The sequence below is a fragment of the Corapipo altera genome, unplaced genomic scaffold, assembly GCF_003945725.1.
Source record: "Corapipo altera isolate COAL_440 unplaced genomic scaffold, ASM394572v1 112, whole genome shotgun sequence".
Lineage (NCBI taxonomy): Eukaryota > Metazoa > Chordata > Aves > Passeriformes > Pipridae > Corapipo > Corapipo altera.
In genome coordinates this window covers 6,602,036-6,619,299 of record NW_020884899.1, presented here as the reverse complement: position 1 = coordinate 6,619,299, position 17,264 = coordinate 6,602,036, and the positions used below count along the sequence as shown (strand labels likewise).

Here is a 17,264-nt window from a genome sequence, read left to right as displayed (position 1 = left end):
CTGCTGTGACATTCTGACAGTATCGTAATGTTTCCATCTTTTTTTTGCTTTCCTGAACATAATTTGCCTCTGGCAAATGCTGCAGAGTTTTATTTACCACTGTACCCCATTTCCTCTTCAGTGCTTTGTAGTCTGTGACTGCTGAAGGAAGAGAACTTTCCTGTTTACAAACACACTTATTACCTTGTATTTCACCACAATAAATTCTCTTAGGTTTTTCCTCATCCATGCACCTGCTGTTCAGCTTGCTCTGCATCTTATTGCCATCTACCGCTATATTTATTGTCTTTTCTCCCAGTTCTGTGTTACCAGCAAGTGTGATTATTTTTACTGCACAGTCTTTTTTCCAATTATTTCTCCTATAGCATGAAAGATGACTTTGTTTACGAATCCTTACAGCAATTGGCTTCTGCTGAAAGCATCACTTAGTATCACCTCTTAAGTAGGGTCTTTGCTTTTCAGAGTAGAGTGAATGTGGTTGTGTCTGGTTGAATTTCTACCATCCCATCTCGGGTGAGCAACTGGCTCCCTCCATGTGAGGTGTTTTGTTTCTCCCTTACTTAAGAGGGCAAATCTGGGTTAATTAATGTCTAGATATCATTTGGAAGGTAAGACTGCATTCTAACAACTCCTAAGAATACCACTGAAGAGTCATTAAGGGTATCAGATATTTTTTGAAGAGGCGTGTACTCAGTCCTGTATATGGAATATAAGTATTCAGATGTGTAAAATGCTTCTGTCTGGTAAAATGCATGAAAAGGATAATGAGAGATCATTATGAATCATAATAAGTTTTAGGTTCTTTTTCCCCTTTTCTGCAAGAAGCAAAAGTAAAGCAGTGGGCAGTAGGTTTCATAACATTTTATCAACATGTTTGTTGGGGGTTATTGAAGCTTGTGCTGTCTGCATAGTTCTCTAGATCTACACTGTCTAGAAATTCTTTCCAGTTTATTACCTTAAAATTATTAGCTGAATCGTACTGAACTTAATTAAAAGTGTTCACAAATGGCATTTGGCTCATTACACTTTGTCCCTTTCTCCCCCAAGAAATGTAAGTTACTTTAATAGTCTTCTAAATGGAAAGAAAGTATTTTTGAAATGAGATCATTGTAATCAGAAACCAAGGTAATGAGAATTTGATTTCTGTTTTTTTTTGGTTTTGGTTTGTTTGGTTTTTTTTAGGATGAGAGTAACTCATCAAAAGGAGACGTGACTAAGACAAGAGAATCTTCACATAATGCACCCTTATCCATGAGTGAACTGCAGAGCAGGTATGGAGTTTTTCTCTGACCAAGACAGAACAGTCATACTCAATATTGCCCTTTAAATGTAGCTAAAAATTTCTCTTCCCATTTTAGTCTGTCATATATTGCACAAAGAAAAGGCTTCTGTAGGAGTTAGTCATACCAAGCTTTTTCACCTAAAAGCAAAAGGCAGTTAAAGATAATTATGCCTCTGATGTTGTTTTGCCACTGTAAGTGCCTGAGCCAATATAGTCTTCATAAAACACTGATTTTGGAACTGGACTTGGTTATAAAAGTGATTCTTGGGCAGTAGTTTTGGGATTTTATCAACCAGAGAGCAAATGTCACTTTTAAAATAATCAATTGGTTATTTGGTTATTTTTTTTAAACTATAGTAGTGCAAAAAGAAATTGAAGCTTATTTATTAATATGGTTTGAGGCTCTTGCGTTGGCTTGTTCCTTTTTCTTTTCTTTTTTTAAACTCATATGTGGAAAAAAACCTTTTCAAAAAACACATTAAATTTATATACCATAGTTTAGTGATTCAGCATGTTAGTTCAGAAGCTGTCTTGGAAACCTGAGGTCTTAAAAACCTGGTTTATTTAGGTTAATTACTATATGTACTACTCACATACATGACTAGGGTTTCATTTCAATATTATAAAACGCTGAATTGATTTTGACAACTTCTGTAGCAGAAGTTATCAATATTAATGTTCTCTGTGTGTGCACACAGTATTTTGTACAACGTTTTGGGTACTTGTTGGAGGAAAGATACTAAGTAATGTAAATCTTTTCTGGGCTCCTATGGCTTTTCTGGTTTTCTTTATATTAAGGGAGAAATCCTAGAACTGTGGTGCTATATTTGAGAGGTGTTGCCATTGAGAAAGAAAAGGTTTTATTTTGGTAATTAAATGTGACACAGTGTTTTGCAACGAAGGCGTCCCAAACCACCACTGTAATACCACTGAAAGGAGGGTATTTCAATATGGGCATCATAGTGAACTTCTGCTTGCAGTTTGTAAGCTCCAAAAAATTCATTTATGACTTGATGTCTGTTTTTGCAGTTCCTGTGGTTTGTAATCATCTCTGTGCAAGGGATCTAGTTATTGAGATTTTCATATGCATATGAAGCTGCTGCTGCAGTTGTGTATCCCTGTACCTGTGCTCACTCCTGTACTCTATGTGTAGCCTTTTTGCTCCCTTTTCCTTTGTCCTGACAGCTGATGCAATTAAACTGTGTAGGATGTGTTTGCGAGAGAGAAAGTGCAAGTTTTTGTTTTGAGGCAGCTTTGGGACTTTGAGATTGATGCTGAAGCTGCAGACCATGAAAAAATGAAAAACAAACCCTAATACTACAGAATCCTGAAGTGATGGGATATGAAATGTGGCACTCAAGTTGGGAAAGGATTGCTCCTTGGGTTTAGAGGCCGACAGCACTGGGGATAAGACATAAAAGGCCTCGAGGACAGTCTGATTGCTGAGTCTTTGCCACAGTGCTCATAAACAGGATACAAGGACAGAGACAGAGTTCATGGAAGGACATGGTACTGTCGACCAAATTTTGGCAGTAAAGTAGATGGATGATTGAAAACCACTGGGAGTAAGGAAAAGGTCTGTGTTTTGTGAAATATTTAGTATATGATTCACTCAGAAAAGAACTTCTGGGACTCTTAAAGGAGATGTATGAGGGAACAAAAGCATATGACAGGTATTTCAGAACAGGGAGTTGCGTGCAGAAATCCTGCTGTTAATATGATTTGTGAGTGTAATTCCCAGATTGCTTAGCTCGGGTCGTCAGCTGGTTTCCAACTGAGACAGGAGGACTCTTCCCTAGCTTGGCTGTATCTTTGTCCACACCAGTGCCAGGTATCTCATGCACAGGGACTGGCTAATGGAAACACATACAAACACATCCCTCCCAAAAGAGAAGGGAAAATTAAGTTATGTTTTCTTGTACATCTTTGTCAGTACCAGAATAAGGAACTTGTGGAAGTTACTGTTGGGTTTTGAGTCTTTCCTTTACTGCAGTGGTTGTAGTTTGAGTGTCTCTAGGTACATTCAGCTTTTAGGAGAAGAAAAGGCAAGCACAAGGCTGCCTGCAGGAAATGGATTCCAAGGAAAAGAGTGTCAGAGCTGTTTGTTGTACAGTTACAAGTGCCACTCCTAGTGCTGTGCTTACTTGCTGGCCTCAGAATTCTCCATCAGAAGTCAGGTACCATGAACTGCAGAAAGGAGGAGGTGAAACTTCAGTTGTTGATGAGTCCCCAGGGTATTGACTTGTCTGCATTTCACATAGGCCTGTATAACTTCTGTATTGATTTTACTGTTTGGTGTGTTGGTTTCTTTGTGTCCAAACTGTGAAGCACAGTTCACTTGGGATGATAAACAGTTTTAATTTGCTTCATGATATTGACTGACTTTAAATGTTGGAGCTTTTTTGAATAAGTGTAAAAGTGGCCTTTCTCCCTTTTTAATATTGGAACCACACACAGGTCTTGTTGTTTTCATTGGTATAGGTTGGCATCACCCTACTATTTGAATATAAGAAATATAAAAGCGAAAGCTGTTCCTTCTTTTGTTTTCCATGGGACAGTGGAAGGTCAGGGATGTGAAGTTAGAAAACTTATCTTATATTTTCCTCTTCTTCCCTCAGTGTTTTCCATTCTTGAAGTGAAAACCTTGTGTTTTGATGCAGTGAGGTACAAATGTATTCATGGGTCCTTTAGCATAAGGTTTCTTTAAATTTTGTCACATATGTGGGCTGATATTAACTTGAGGACAAAGTTTTAAGTACTGCTTTGATCATAGAGGACACTATCATTAATAAATTATATGTATATAAGAAACTGTAAAGCTTCCCTGTAAAATGTAATCCATTTCCTAAGAGAAGATGGTCACTGTAAGCTTCACACTTCCAATTTCATTTCCCAAACTGAGAACATTTGCAAAAGGCTGAAGATAACTCAGTCCTAATTTTTAAGTGTCTTCAGTGCCTAAATCTCTGAGCAGACATGAAAAACGTCACCTCAGTAGTCATTTTTTGCTGATGATTTTTCAGCTACTTGTTTCATGCTTTATTACAAGGAAATTGCTCATTTAATTATATGACACAATCCTTTGTTTTGAAAGTATCAAGAGGAGGCAAATAGTCATGATGTTTAGATACGAACGCTTCAGAGTTGTCAGTGCTTTGTAATGATTTTCAGAGTATAAATTTCACTTCATGGGTCTAGGAAATAATTTCTCAAAGCAACTGAAAGATGAGCCTGTATTTGTGTTTAGTATTAAAACAGTGACACAGAAGATGGGGTGTGGAAGGAACACTTGATTGCCACTATATCATAATGTATTTGGTAGAATACTTATTCCAAGACGATTCCGATAGAGCACTTTACAGCTGCAACCACGGTAATTTAATATACCCCTGATAGATTGTCTTCATATTGAAATAGCTCCTTGTGGTTACAATTTAACCTTCAAAGGACACAAAAATCCTACTGTGTTGCTCTTGCCTAGTCACACAGCCTGCAAAAATACAACAAAATTACTGAATGTTCTCAGAAAATTAATTCTCTTTCTGTTTGGGAGGCTTTATAAAGTGTAGCCAGGTAAGTGGGGGAGAATTTGTGTGAATGAATAACTTGTGGTTCCCATTTCTTAGAAGTAGCTGCAGTGCAGTTTTTGTTTCAGTTTGTAAAAGGTAATATGTGCTTAGCAGCTCTGCATTTGTATTTCTGCCAGTTTTGTGCCTCTGATCCCTCTTCCATGTCTTGTTTCTTATCTTCTTTCCTTTGACAGTTCACCAGTGCAGCAGAACGCTCCTGTTCACTTGGATAATGGTGAATACTGGTCCAGTCGTGCAGCTGTGTACAAAGAGAAGCCTCACAGAGCGATCTTTGAAGAGAGCCTCGGAAAAATATACAGAAACATGTACCAAAAAGTTGCTGGCACTGTTTCAGACCAAAAAACACATTCCTGATAGGAACTCACCTGAAAATGCACAGTACACAGTGTTCACATTTGTAACTAAACCTATTTTTATATAAGAATATTTTTACTGTATTTTTAAGGTGCCATTGTGGTTGGGCAGGGTTTTGGAAAAATGGGGTTTGGACCTGTGTTGACATTAACATCCACCCCCCAAAACAATGGAACAAAAAATCAAGCTCCTCCATGGCTAAACAAGATGGTATTGTTCCTTGGAGACTATGAAAATAGAGTCATTTGAAGATTAATAGTTCTACTGGACATTCCTGTCTGACATCAACTCAGGTTTCAGCTACAGCCAGTTCTTATTAAATAACTAAAACTATTTAGTAACATAAACAGAATTGGTTGAAGAAACAACCTATGGTAGTGGTCAGAGAGGGGGTCTAAAGAGGAGGGTGAATGTGAGTGGTGTTTTAAAAGCGACCCATGTGGGACAAAGGGAATTGCTTTCTAGAAAATTGCCTTTGAATTGTTTATTTTGGAGAAGGGCAGAAACGCTGGTACTGTAGGACCTATAGGCATGGTTTTGAAGTGGTTTCAAGCACAAATATTCTAATACTGTGAAATTTTAAAAGAAACCCACCCAGCCCAGCAGTCTTTGTATCAGATGAAAGGTCATCTTCACACACCCTTTGCATTTGAAAGCTTCCAGGTTCTCCTGAATGCAGCCGTGACATTTGCCAGTTTACCTGTAATTTTAAAAATTATGAATAACAAAGGAGTGTGCAGGGGGAAAGACTAGAACTAGTGAGCAAGCTACTTGTGTTCTGTACAGGCCTTCTGAAATTCCTGCATCACAATCCCACCTAATTTGGAGCCTGTCCTTCCCAGTCTGCTGGGATCCCGTTGGCAGAAATCGCTTCGTTTTTGCTAAAGGCCACCAAATGTTCATCAGCAGTTCGATGCTTTCCCTGGGGATGGAACCTTTTCAGCCTTGCATTGAGCAGATCCCACATTAGCAGACCAGGGCAAATTGCCCATCTCTTGAAAAGCAGAATGTTTTAAAAGGGCAAGAGTGTCCATCTCCCGCTTCCTTTCAGAATGGGGGAAAAAAACAAATGCCTGTTCTGGCTCCTTCCCTGTGTGAGCGAACAGATTCAGTTACACCAATGCCATTTTACCTGTTTGATTGGATAAAGGATAAAGCTGGGAGTACAGATGGCAGAACATATGACTGTAACCTGCCAGCATGCCTAGATAAACAAAAAGTTGGTCTACTCTGCCTTCCATCCTTTAATGCTGAGACAACATAATTGATTTGAGAAAGCAGTTGGTGAGCAATTATGCTGGTGGGAAAGCACGTTGAAAGGCTGTGTGCTTCTGTTTCAGGAAAAGGGGACTCTCAGAGGAAGTGTCTCACATATAGACATTTCTATTCCTTGTAACTGTTAAAGCAGTTGAAGTGGATTAACACTGATAACTTCCTGTCCCTGATGCCATCTAGCACATTAGTGCTTTCAAAGGGCATTAGTTTCACAGTCTTATGCTATGGAGAAGTGTGGAGTCATTCTATGAAGTGAAAAGTAAAACTTCCCCAAACTGTGCCCCTGAAGGCTTGGTGGCCATGGAGTGTTGTTCTACCAGTACCTGGTGTTCATGGGCCTATCCCTGTGATCCCCTATTGGTCCATAAAGGAATATTTTCTTGCTGTTCAGGAAAGGTATATTGAAATGGATCCTAAACAGGTAGGGCAGATTCTGAGAGATATTTTCCAAGCTTTTGGTTTAAAAGTGATCTATTGAAATCTAAAGGTTGTTGCAGTTTCCTGTTTGTGTTTGAGCTGTAATATTCAGTGTTATGGTATCCTGCAGTTTTCATTCAATATTCTCTGTATCCCCTTCCCAGTCTTACGGTAAAGTAGAAGTTACAGTCTTCTGAAGATTGGGTGCTCCCCTTTGGCCTAATCTGGTTCTGTGACATAGAAAACCTGTTTGATTTTTCCCTCCCCAGTAATCCAGCAGATTTTAGTCCCTGTTTGTTTGATGTGTAAGAAAACCTGAATGCTGAAGCTTTGTTTTTGTGGGGTTTTTTTGTATGGATGAGTAAGGACACAGTTTGCCGTGAATTCAAGACACAAGGAGGAGATGAGGAAGGTTGGAGGCCACTGTGAAAAAGCAGAGTAGTGTTCTCAAGGGGTCCATAGGAATATCTGGGGTGTATCTGTTTAATTCCCCTAACTAAAGAAAGGAAGCGTATGGTAATATGTCAACTTTCAGTTTTCATCAAAGATGAAAACATTTTCAGCAAAGGTAAAAAATAGATGGGAGAAAATAGTGTCATCTATGGAATTTTGACCAGTAGGAATATTCTCAGGGTAGCCTTCTTATGCAACATAACAACAAATGAAGCAGACAGACTCTGTGTTTGGCCCTGGTCCAGCTGTGAGGGGAGATGGTGTGTATAATGTCTCTCTGAATCAGCTGCTGCAGGATATGTTTCTCTCTTGGGTCGGAGTCATTCCACAGCTTATACGCCGTGATACAGCAAAGAGTGTTCTCTTCCAAGCGCTGTGCTGGAAATCCAGTTTGGTTGATGGAAAACTTTTCCCTGAAATGTGACTTAAGACCCAAATTACTCCAATCTGTCCATAAAATCTGCAAGCCACTTTGTTTTCAGAAGCACTTGGCCCCTTCCCTGTTTGCTGAGCTAACCCTCCCATTAATACACACACGAGCACGGCTGTTCCTATGCTGCTGCAGCATGTGATAAGTGAAGGTTCAGGCAGTGAACCAACACAGTAATAAACTGTAATTGTTTAGTGCACCTTGCCTTCTAATACAATTTAAATCCCTCCTATCAAATGCAAATTTCTAGGTTCCTAAGTGGAGCTTTAAATAGCATTTTCTATGCTCATTCCTTATCTTTTGCCATCCACAAAGTTGTTAGTGACAGTGGGATGGCAGAATTCCACCCCTGTCATTTTGTCTCCTAAAGGAAAGCTGCCTACTCAAATCTAGAAATAATGGGCTAGATTAAGAGCGAATTAATGTTTTTCTGTAGAGTCTGTGTCTTTCTCTTGCCCTCCCCAAGTTATAATAACCTATGAGCATTCTCACCAAATGCTATTCAGCACACAGTGATGCTTGGAGGATGCAACCAGTGCAAAATTTTATCACTCATTTTAGTAAGTCAGACCCTGCTTTCTACTTGTTCCTTCCATCTCTCCTGTGACTGACTTGGTATAGTTTAGGATCTTGGGGTGGCTTTAGGCAAACGACTTGCCTGGGTTCAGTAGAAGTGCTGAGTAATAGTTGCTTTGGAAATCACTCAGTCATTGACCTGTTGTGGATTAAAGGCAGAAATGTCAAACACTTTAATGATTTGCCTTATCTAAGTTTTCAACTTAAAAGAAGAGAAGCTTAAATTGGTCCACTGGGGACAAGAGGCATAGGGATGGCTGGAGTAGTGGGAACAGCTTTGTAAGATAGATGGGAAAGAGTGTGTATACTCCAATGCTGAGCAGCTTGGGAAGTGACAAGGGCTGTTCTTTAGATTGTGCATCACGTTTGAATTTTACTATTACTTCAGATGCTGACAAAATTGTGGGAGGAGAAAGAAATCTACCTGTAGGTGTTGGGAATCTATTTTTGGGGTAAAATAACAGAACATTTAGCTCTGCTCAGTATTAAATAGTCTTTTCCAAACTCCCTCTCATTGTTACCTCAGCTGTAAAATAGGGAGTTTGTGCTCTGTTGAAGCTTAATTAAATGACTGTGAAGTGCTTTGGGATCCTGAGGTGAATGTTAAAGAAATTATTTTATGGAAGCCTGGCTGAGAAGTCCCATCTCATCTCCAGGTTACTAAAAAGGCTTTATTTTAATTTTCCCAGGTTTATTATGTTTTAATCAGACAATTATTAAACAAGTCTTAATCAGATTTAATAGATTTCTATCCTGATCAGAGGGCCAAAAAAGATAATGAACTGCTTTACTACATGTGCTTTTAGGAGCTAATCTTTACAGTTGGTATCTTGCTCAACTTCTGCCTCCTGCATGATCTGGGTTCATATACTGATTGCTCTTATGATATGGAGGGGGGGTTAACTATAAATTATTTATTTCATCCTGATATCTTAGTGCTCTTTGCTATGTGTACTAACCAGCACTATTAACATCTCTCTGTTAACACGAGGGTTTGTTCTCATCCTCTGCCCAGGAACAAGGGATGCAATGGTGTGAGCAACGTGTCAGTGGAAAATTTTGTGTGTTGTGCTTATAGGTTTGTCAGAGAAAGTAAGTTGGAAGGAATCTCTGCTTTTTCAGTCTGTATGCAACGAATAACTTAGTGTATAATTCTTCTCTTCCTAATTTTTAAGCTTGAAATTTTTTCTGAAACAACTGAACTATGCAACGAAATTCTCAGCCATTTAGCAGTGGTCACTTACTGTATAAATCTGGTAATGCAGAATCTCTGGGTCGTAGGAAAGGTCACGGTGTTATTACTTCAGTAGTTGTGGGGGTGTTCATTATCAGGATGCTGAAAATATCTCAAGAGATTTGTTTAGTAATCAAGGAATTTGAGGAAACTTTTGAGTCAATGAAATGTAGCCTCTTGGTTCCAGTGAAAGCACTTGAAGCTAAGAGAGAACAGCACTTCTGTGGCTGATCTTGATGAGCTACCTCACTGACAGGAGGGATGTCTGGCTTAAGTGATGGTCTCTGGTAGCAGCAGAGAACTGGTCTTTGCCCAGTTCCTTTCAGTTTCAACAAATAAACCAGCATTGTGAGAAGTGATTGAGAACACCTGATATTCCTGTTTCTATTACACAGTGAACTATTAGGCACAAGCCTCCTTGATTGCATTGGTTTCTGCTGCTTTCCCCGTGGAATTCAAAATAACATCAACCAAAGCCCGTAAAAGATGTGGCTGTAGCTCCTTTTATCAGTGTTGGCTTGCCAAAGACATGCAGTTTGTTCCCAGTTTGTCTTCAGTGAGAAATTCTCTGAAGTGTGGTGATAATTTGTCTGGATGGCAACATAAGGGAACTGTAATCTTTCTCTTTGCTTGATCTATGTGGAGATTGTGCTTTTTCTTCGTGTGTATTTCCCTTCAATTCTGGGTGATTGCTTCTGACCTAGCAGAGAGAACTCTCTGCAGCCTGAGAAGTGGTGATCTGAGCCACCTTCTCACCTCTTCGAGGAAAGAAGTTTGCTATTGCAAAACATCCTCCCTCTTGGTTCATAAGAATGTGCTGATCCTGAGGATACAGCACAGAAAGGTGTTTGGGTAACCCTGTAGAGCTGATGCCATGGAGTGAACAGAGCTTCACACAGGGTGGGGTGGGAGGCTGAGAGCAGGGGAGACGCTGAGAGTGTTTGATGCTTGGTATGCCATGAATTATGCATTTCTATACCATGAATTATCGGTGTAGAAAATAACCTGTGAAACTCATGAGTAACAAAAGCACCATTTACGTCACTGAACAGTGGTGAATTCTAGTGCTTGTATTTGTATTGTTACACTGACTTGAATTTTTGAATATTTAGCTAATTGTGTTGTACTAAGACTATAGTTGTAGGAACTGTTTCATTCAGTACTCCAGTAGTAAACACTTGCTAATAGGTTGCTTTCCCTGCCTGCCTTGTTTTCACCACAGTCATCTTAGTGTTTACATACATTTTAGCCTCTGTGCCATTTCTGAAGGCTTTATTTGTCTCATTTATGTTTTTGGTTTGGATAATACTTAAATATGAAATCCATCTGGGAAACATATTGTATATTCACGTTGAGGGGTAAAACCAGTTTTTAATTAAAATTTTATACAGCACTTGTATTTCACTTTGTCCTGTTTTATTATGAAACACTTCAATCTTCTTCCTAAAACACATATGTCTTGTGCGTTTCAAGATGTTCCTTGTTGCTCATGCAGAACCAGTTTCGGAGCTCTGTCAGCAGAGTGCCATATGTTCTGGGGTTCATTTAGCTTCTCTGGCATTTGTGTAGGCAGCATATTGGATGTAATGCAGCTCAGCTCAGCTCCATTCTTCTCTTTGTAAACTTGTCAAGAGATAAAAAAAAAGCAGGGAGAAGGAAAACACTGAATAATACTCGAGCGATTTGAATTATCAATAAGTTACGGGAACGTGGCCAATCAAAATTGAGGTTTCTCGTGTGCTTGAGGATTTTCCTTAGTTGCGGCTTATGCAGAGCCTATAAAGTGATGCATCCCTCGGTGCTACCCAGTATTACACCCAAAACAAGTGCTCAAGATTAAGATGTAACCCAAACCACTTGGAAATGACAAGCATTAAGTGCTCAATTTTGCATTGATCTGCTAGTTTAAATTAAAAAAAGAAAAAAGAGTACTAGAAGATGGGCGTGTGAAGGGATCATACTCCTCTTTGGTGTCCTCTGGCTTTGGGGAAAATAACTCTGCACTCTTTAAATGTCTGGTACTGAAAAGAGAAATCTCAAGGCTGATGGTGCCCTCCTGTAAAATAAACCCAAACCAACAAAAAGTCATTTTTCTACCAATCCATTCCTGTTTCCTCCCTGCCCCCATAATCTTGACCATGAACCAATAGGTGCCATCAGTCTTTAATAAATGCCTGGTGTGTAGGCACAGCCTCGACTGGTCACTAGTGGTATCCAGGTACCTGCTCTGCTCTGCCAAGAGATCTCAGAACCATCTCTGTGTCTGTGACAGAGGCCCAAAGTATTCACAGGGCCAAAGTATTTCTGAGATTCTGTAACTAGAGTTTAAAAACAAAAACCAAAAAACCACAAACAAACCCGAAAGAATAAAGAACTAGCAAAAAAGGAATCCATATTAATGTGTTTTCCTTTTGCTGAGGTGTGGGACTGGAAGGAAAGGGCATGAGTGGCTGCTGGAGATGACTGTGTGGAGGAGTGGGGAGGGAAACTTCTGCAGTTCTGACCTAAGGGCGGTCAGAAATAACCAGCTGGAGTGACATGAGTGTAAACCTGGTTGAAGTGACAGGCAGCTCAGCTTCTGGGACTCTATTTACATATGTTTAAAACAAACAAAAAAAAAAAAGGTGCCTTTGTTCCCAAGGAAAATCTATTTACTTGGCATTCAGCTCATGTATAAGCTGGAACTTCTTTCACAGGAGATGTAGAAACAAAGCGACTGACATTTCTGCTTTGATGTGAGGCTGAAGCTAAGATTTGATTTTGAAATATGAAAGTAAACTGAAACTACCTCCAATTTAAAGGTGGATTTTTTTTAATGACCTTAAAAGTTTTGAGAAGTTTTTTGTCCCCCCACCTTAGGGACCAGAAGAATTTATAACAGTAATCTTACTTATGGCTGTAAGTCTACAGAGACAGTGGCTGTAGGTTAATGAAAAATTGACACTGCTACTTGCCTGTGCTTCCAGCAGAATTTTTTTTTTCTTCAAACTGAAGTGAACTATTGCACTGTGTGAGCTGGTTATGAGTCTCACATATTAAAGTGAATGCTGCATTTGTGGAACTACAGGAGCGAGTCACAGCTGAACGTTCTGAACAGTGTTCCTGTTTTGAACAAATGCAGCAATAATTATGGGTTTCTTAAAATGGTTACGCTGGTCCTTCCTACACACACTCAGAAATAAAGCCTGCTGGGTTTGTCTAAACCAGAGAGTGGCGGGGGAATCGTCCCTGGTGATCTCCATCCCAGTACAAAATCCCAAGTGCTGTCAGCCCAGCTCTTGTGGCACTGAGGCTCCTCGGGGGACACCCTGTGGCCCACAGAGAGTTGTTCAAGTGTCCTCTCCAGGAGCCTTTCTGCAGTGTCTTTTGGGACAGCTTATTCCTGGGAATTGTGCACAGAAATGGCACGGACTCAGCAGCTCAGGCTGACTTTGGTTCAGTCTGACAACTTAATAACTGTTTGTTGTCCTTGGCATGGTGGTGCCATCTGGTCCTGCTTGGACAGCTGATCTGTAATACTGCACTGCATGGTATTCCAGCTTTTGCTGATGGAATCTTGGGCTGTGCTGGAATGGCACACGGATACCTCGATGCCTGCCTGTGGCCAGGTGGCACGTGCTTAAATCACATCACCCCTGTGCTGTGATGGAGAGGGACACACAGGGATGTTGGAAATTGCTTTTGAGACAAAGGGAGGGAAGGCATGAAGGTGGCTTCAGGTATGATATGGGATCCCAGGTCAGGAATCAGAGCCATTGGATGTCTACAGTCCTCCCTGCTCCCCTTTAGGACTTCAGACCTGACCAGACTCCGAAGAGTGCCCAGTGCCACCACAGCAACACAGTGTCGGGGCAGGAGCTCAGCAATTGGCTTCTTCACTCATGTTCAGATGCTTCAGAGGAGGTTGTACAGAAATCTCAAATTGCTGTGACACCAACATTATATCTGTGCTGAAAAAAAATCACTTTCATCTCTTGCTCCTTGTGTTGCCCTCATAGCACGCTGTATATCGCTCTTACTCTTCAAGGAAAATAAAAGAAAGAATGTTCATCCCTGACTTTGGAGAACCCTGGAGGTTGGATGGGACCTCTCACATTATGCTGGCGTAGTCTGAAATGAGGAAAATAAATGTACCTCATTAAATGTGTGTAGAGGACTGTGAGAGGAGACGCTTGAATTTGGTTTTTGCATTCACTCCATTTTGTCCTTTGCCACTTCCTTTTGGCTTTATCCCCTTTTTTGCCTTTCCATGATTATAAAGCCCTATTTCTCTGCATGCACTGTCTGTGATTTTTATTTATGTGGTGTTAAGTTCATAACAGACAAGTGCTTCATGAACAGAAGGGGCTTGATGAAATCCAGCAGCTGAAAGCTGGAGCAGAATGCAGTCACACCAGAAGTAAGGTGCAGATCCTTTTTTCTTTCATGTAATGAGTATTTAGCTTTTAGGACACCTTAGCCAGAAACTCATTTCTTCTTAGCTTGCAGTCTTTGTGCCAAGATTTACAATGATGCTAAAAAGAAGGTGGCTGAACTGGTAACATAATAAAGAAATAAACAGAGATGTTCTGCCACGTGCACTGTGGTTATTGCTCAGTCAAACATCACAAATTCTACCAGTAAATGCCAGGTAAAAGTAGCAGATGAGACCTTTTAGAAGTTTGGAGTCTGGTTCTGCTTTGGTATGTATGGCCTCGACATGTGCAGCCTGAGCTCTCAAATCAAACTACAGAGTGTCCCCAAAGTCACTGGAGATACAGCTCCAGTTTTAGCAGAGGGGCATCCTTCTTCTCTTATTAACTCATTCCCTTTTAATCTGCAGAGGAGCCAAACCCTGCTTTGGGGTATATTCAGGTTTGTCTTATTTGTCATTAATTTTTCAAGACCTGTGCTACACTGATGACTTTTTAATTACAAAAGAAATCCAGGATACTTTGTTATGTAGCAATGAAATATGTGGTTACACCAGCCAGTTTAGTACATGTGCTTTTGCTGCTCTGCAGAAATACACAAATGCACACTTGGAAATCCTCTTGCTGGTATGTCAGCATTTTGAAACTTCTCCAGTGTGAGGTTAGCAGGGTTATTTTCCTTTGTCTGGTGTTTAAAAACACTGCTCCCAACCTGGTATCTGGGTAAGATAAAATGAGTCCAATGAAGGTAGGAAGTTGACTTTCTTACCTCTAGGAGAAACACTTCTTGGCTACATAATTCAAAATTGTTTTAAGCAACCTTCTCCTTCTCCCACAGCAGGGAAGAGGAGTAATTTCCCACTGCCAGAGGTGACACAGCCCAGAGCCAGGCATATGGAAAAAGGCCTGTGGAGAGACAGTGGTGAATATCTGCACAAAAACAGGGCTTAGAATATAGGTTCATAGGTATAAATAAAGTAATGCAAAAGCAAAGCTGATATGAAATTTTTGCATTACTATTTGCAGTAAAAGTAGGAAAGGGATTCTGATAGGTACTTTGGTATTTATTATTTATTATTATTATTATTATTATTATTGTTATTGTTATTATTTTGCTCAAATGAAGGGAAGGGACAGTAAGAAGAGGGTGCAGAAGAAAGGTAGCTAAAACAGCTAAATTTAATGAGTTTGTTTCTTTTCCTCCTAAGGGACCAAAGGTGCAGAAGGGTGCTGGTACTCTGTCAGCCCACATGTGCCCTCCTCTCCCCACCAACTTCACCCTGGTGAAGTTCCCCTTTTTAGGAACGCAGGGAGGGCAGTGTTCCCTGCAAGGATGAGAGCTTGTGATCCTGGTTAGGAGCCACTTTAACCAAGATACAGAGACTTCCAATTCACCTGGGCACAGGTGCCCATCTGTGCATGGCAGGAAGCCTGTGGGTGCTGCTCCTTCCTTGGCCCAGAACTCGAGTGCGAGGAACCAGAGAAAACATAGTGCCCTGTTTGTTTACTCTCCACCCTGCTAAAATGCATGTGGTTTCACTTCTTTCCTTTGTAATAAATTGTGCCCACCACAGTGTATACTGTTTTAAATAACATTTTAAAATATTTTCCGGTAAATTAAAGTGATGACATGTTTGTAGGGTTCATTGTTAATTTCATTTCCTTTGGCTCAGCCAGCCAGATAAAATGCAATGTTATTAATCTTTGTTTAAAAGAAGATCCTTTGCCGAACAGTAATAAATGATCTTGATAGATTTGTCAGGAAAATGAATGATAATCATTTGCAGATAGACACGAGCCTAGTATGGAAGATTAATAAGAAAATATGTATTGGCGTCATTAATAACATCTGCTGCCAATGGACTCGTATATTGGTTGCAGCCCTGAGAGCGATGTGTTCTTGTTAGGCTGCTGCGATCCATCCCGTGCTGTGAGGAGCTGCTCGGTGCTCCTGGGGTGATGACAGCCTGCTCCCCAGGAAAACCTCCCAGGATCCCGATGCCGACACCGCATCCGCCGTCGGATGAGCCCGTCATTGCCAAAGCCCCGGCTCTCAAAGAGCAGAGGGGCTGAAATGAGGAATAACACGAGAAGGAAACTCACCCCATCCTCAGTATTCAACCAGGAGGAAAAATATTTTTTTTCTTCTATAGATCTTTTTTATTTGGGGTTTTTTTTTTTTTTTTTTGCAGCTAATTATGTTGCTTTCCTTGAAAATACATGGAAAGGTCAGGACGTTTTTGAGACAGCTTTGGTTTATTTCAATGAAACATTTCGGACTCCCCCTCCCCAATAATTCTTTTTCCTTTTGTTTCACTTCAGTGGTTCAAAGCAGAGCAGTAAGTCAAATAAATTTACCAATGAAATGTGTTCCTCCTGTGGGGTGCACAGCTGGCTGCATCTGGCAGTGCGGATGTCTCCATTCCTTCTCAGGGCCAAGCTCAGAGATGCAGTCACAGCTCTCAGGAAACATTGCTTTAACTGACATAGACATCAGCATTTTAAAGGAAACTTCATCTTCCAGGGCCCAGGAGGTCAGATGGGGAGGGGAAGAAATCAACATCATATAATCAAAGATCAAAAATATTTGTGCCATTAAAAAAACAACAACAAAAAACCCACAAAAACAAACAAACAAACAAAACCCCCCAACCAACCAAAAAACCAAACAAAAACCAAACAAACAACAAACAAACAAACAAAAAACAAACCAAAAAAACCCAAAACAACCAAACAACCCCCTCCCAAAAAAAAAAACAAACCGTAGTCAAATTCAGTTCTATTCTCTGCAAAACTGAATTTTTCTTGGGGGGAAAAAGATAATCTCAAGTGTTAAAAAAAAAAAATGCCCCAGTTTTGCTCATCCTGTCCTGCATTGCTTTCCCCATGGCTTCAGCAGATGTGTGGCCAAAAAAAAGCCAATAAGGCCACGGAGCCAAGTGCTGCTGAGGGTCTCCGTGGCTCAGGAGCACACAGCACCTCACGGCTCTAGGCAAGGAGGTGAGAGCCCTGATATTTCTAAATGCACTAAAAACGTACCTGTTATTATTAGACATTTACCAGCTCTTAATCACAGCTGGTAACTTGATTTCCTCTAAATGTTTTGAGGCACCCTCTGATCCGGGCACTACCTGCTTGAAACCGAAGAGTGGAAAGGCAGAACAAATTCTGTGTTGTATTCCTCTTCCCCAGGGATGGGTGGGCAACTGATGGGGCTGAGATCTCCCTTGTTCAATGGAAA

General features: G+C 40.4%; 1 protein-coding gene and 1 long non-coding RNA gene across 5 annotated transcripts in view; one reads left to right on the top strand and one right to left on the bottom strand.

Moving 5' to 3' along the window:
• SPATA6 (spermatogenesis associated 6) overlaps positions 1-11,010 on the top strand; it is a 43,480-nt gene extending 32,470 nt beyond the window's left edge. For 3 of the 4 annotated variants that reach the window (XM_027648995.1, XM_027648994.1, XM_027648996.1), the window contains 3 exons: positions 1,183-1,271; positions 5,046-10,425; positions 10,456-11,010. In XM_027648995.1, the coding sequence (XP_027504796.1) occupies positions 1,183-1,271; positions 5,046-5,226 (270 nt within the window). In that variant the 3' untranslated portion in view covers positions 5,227-10,425; positions 10,456-11,010. Of the gene's footprint in view, positions 1-1,182; positions 1,272-5,045; positions 10,426-10,455 lie in introns of those variants that run through there. The other variant, XM_027648998.1, reaches the window with a different exon arrangement.
• Positions 11,011-12,078: 1,068 nt separating this feature from the next.
• Positions 12,079-16,483, bottom strand: LOC113949886. Its single transcript, XR_003528601.1, has 4 exons — positions 16,382-16,483; positions 15,871-16,075; positions 14,793-14,929; positions 12,079-13,561 (listed from the first exon to the last, which is right to left on the bottom strand). It is a non-coding gene; the product is annotated as an uncharacterized LOC113949886 (long non-coding RNA).
• Positions 16,484-17,264: the final 781 nt, after the last annotated feature.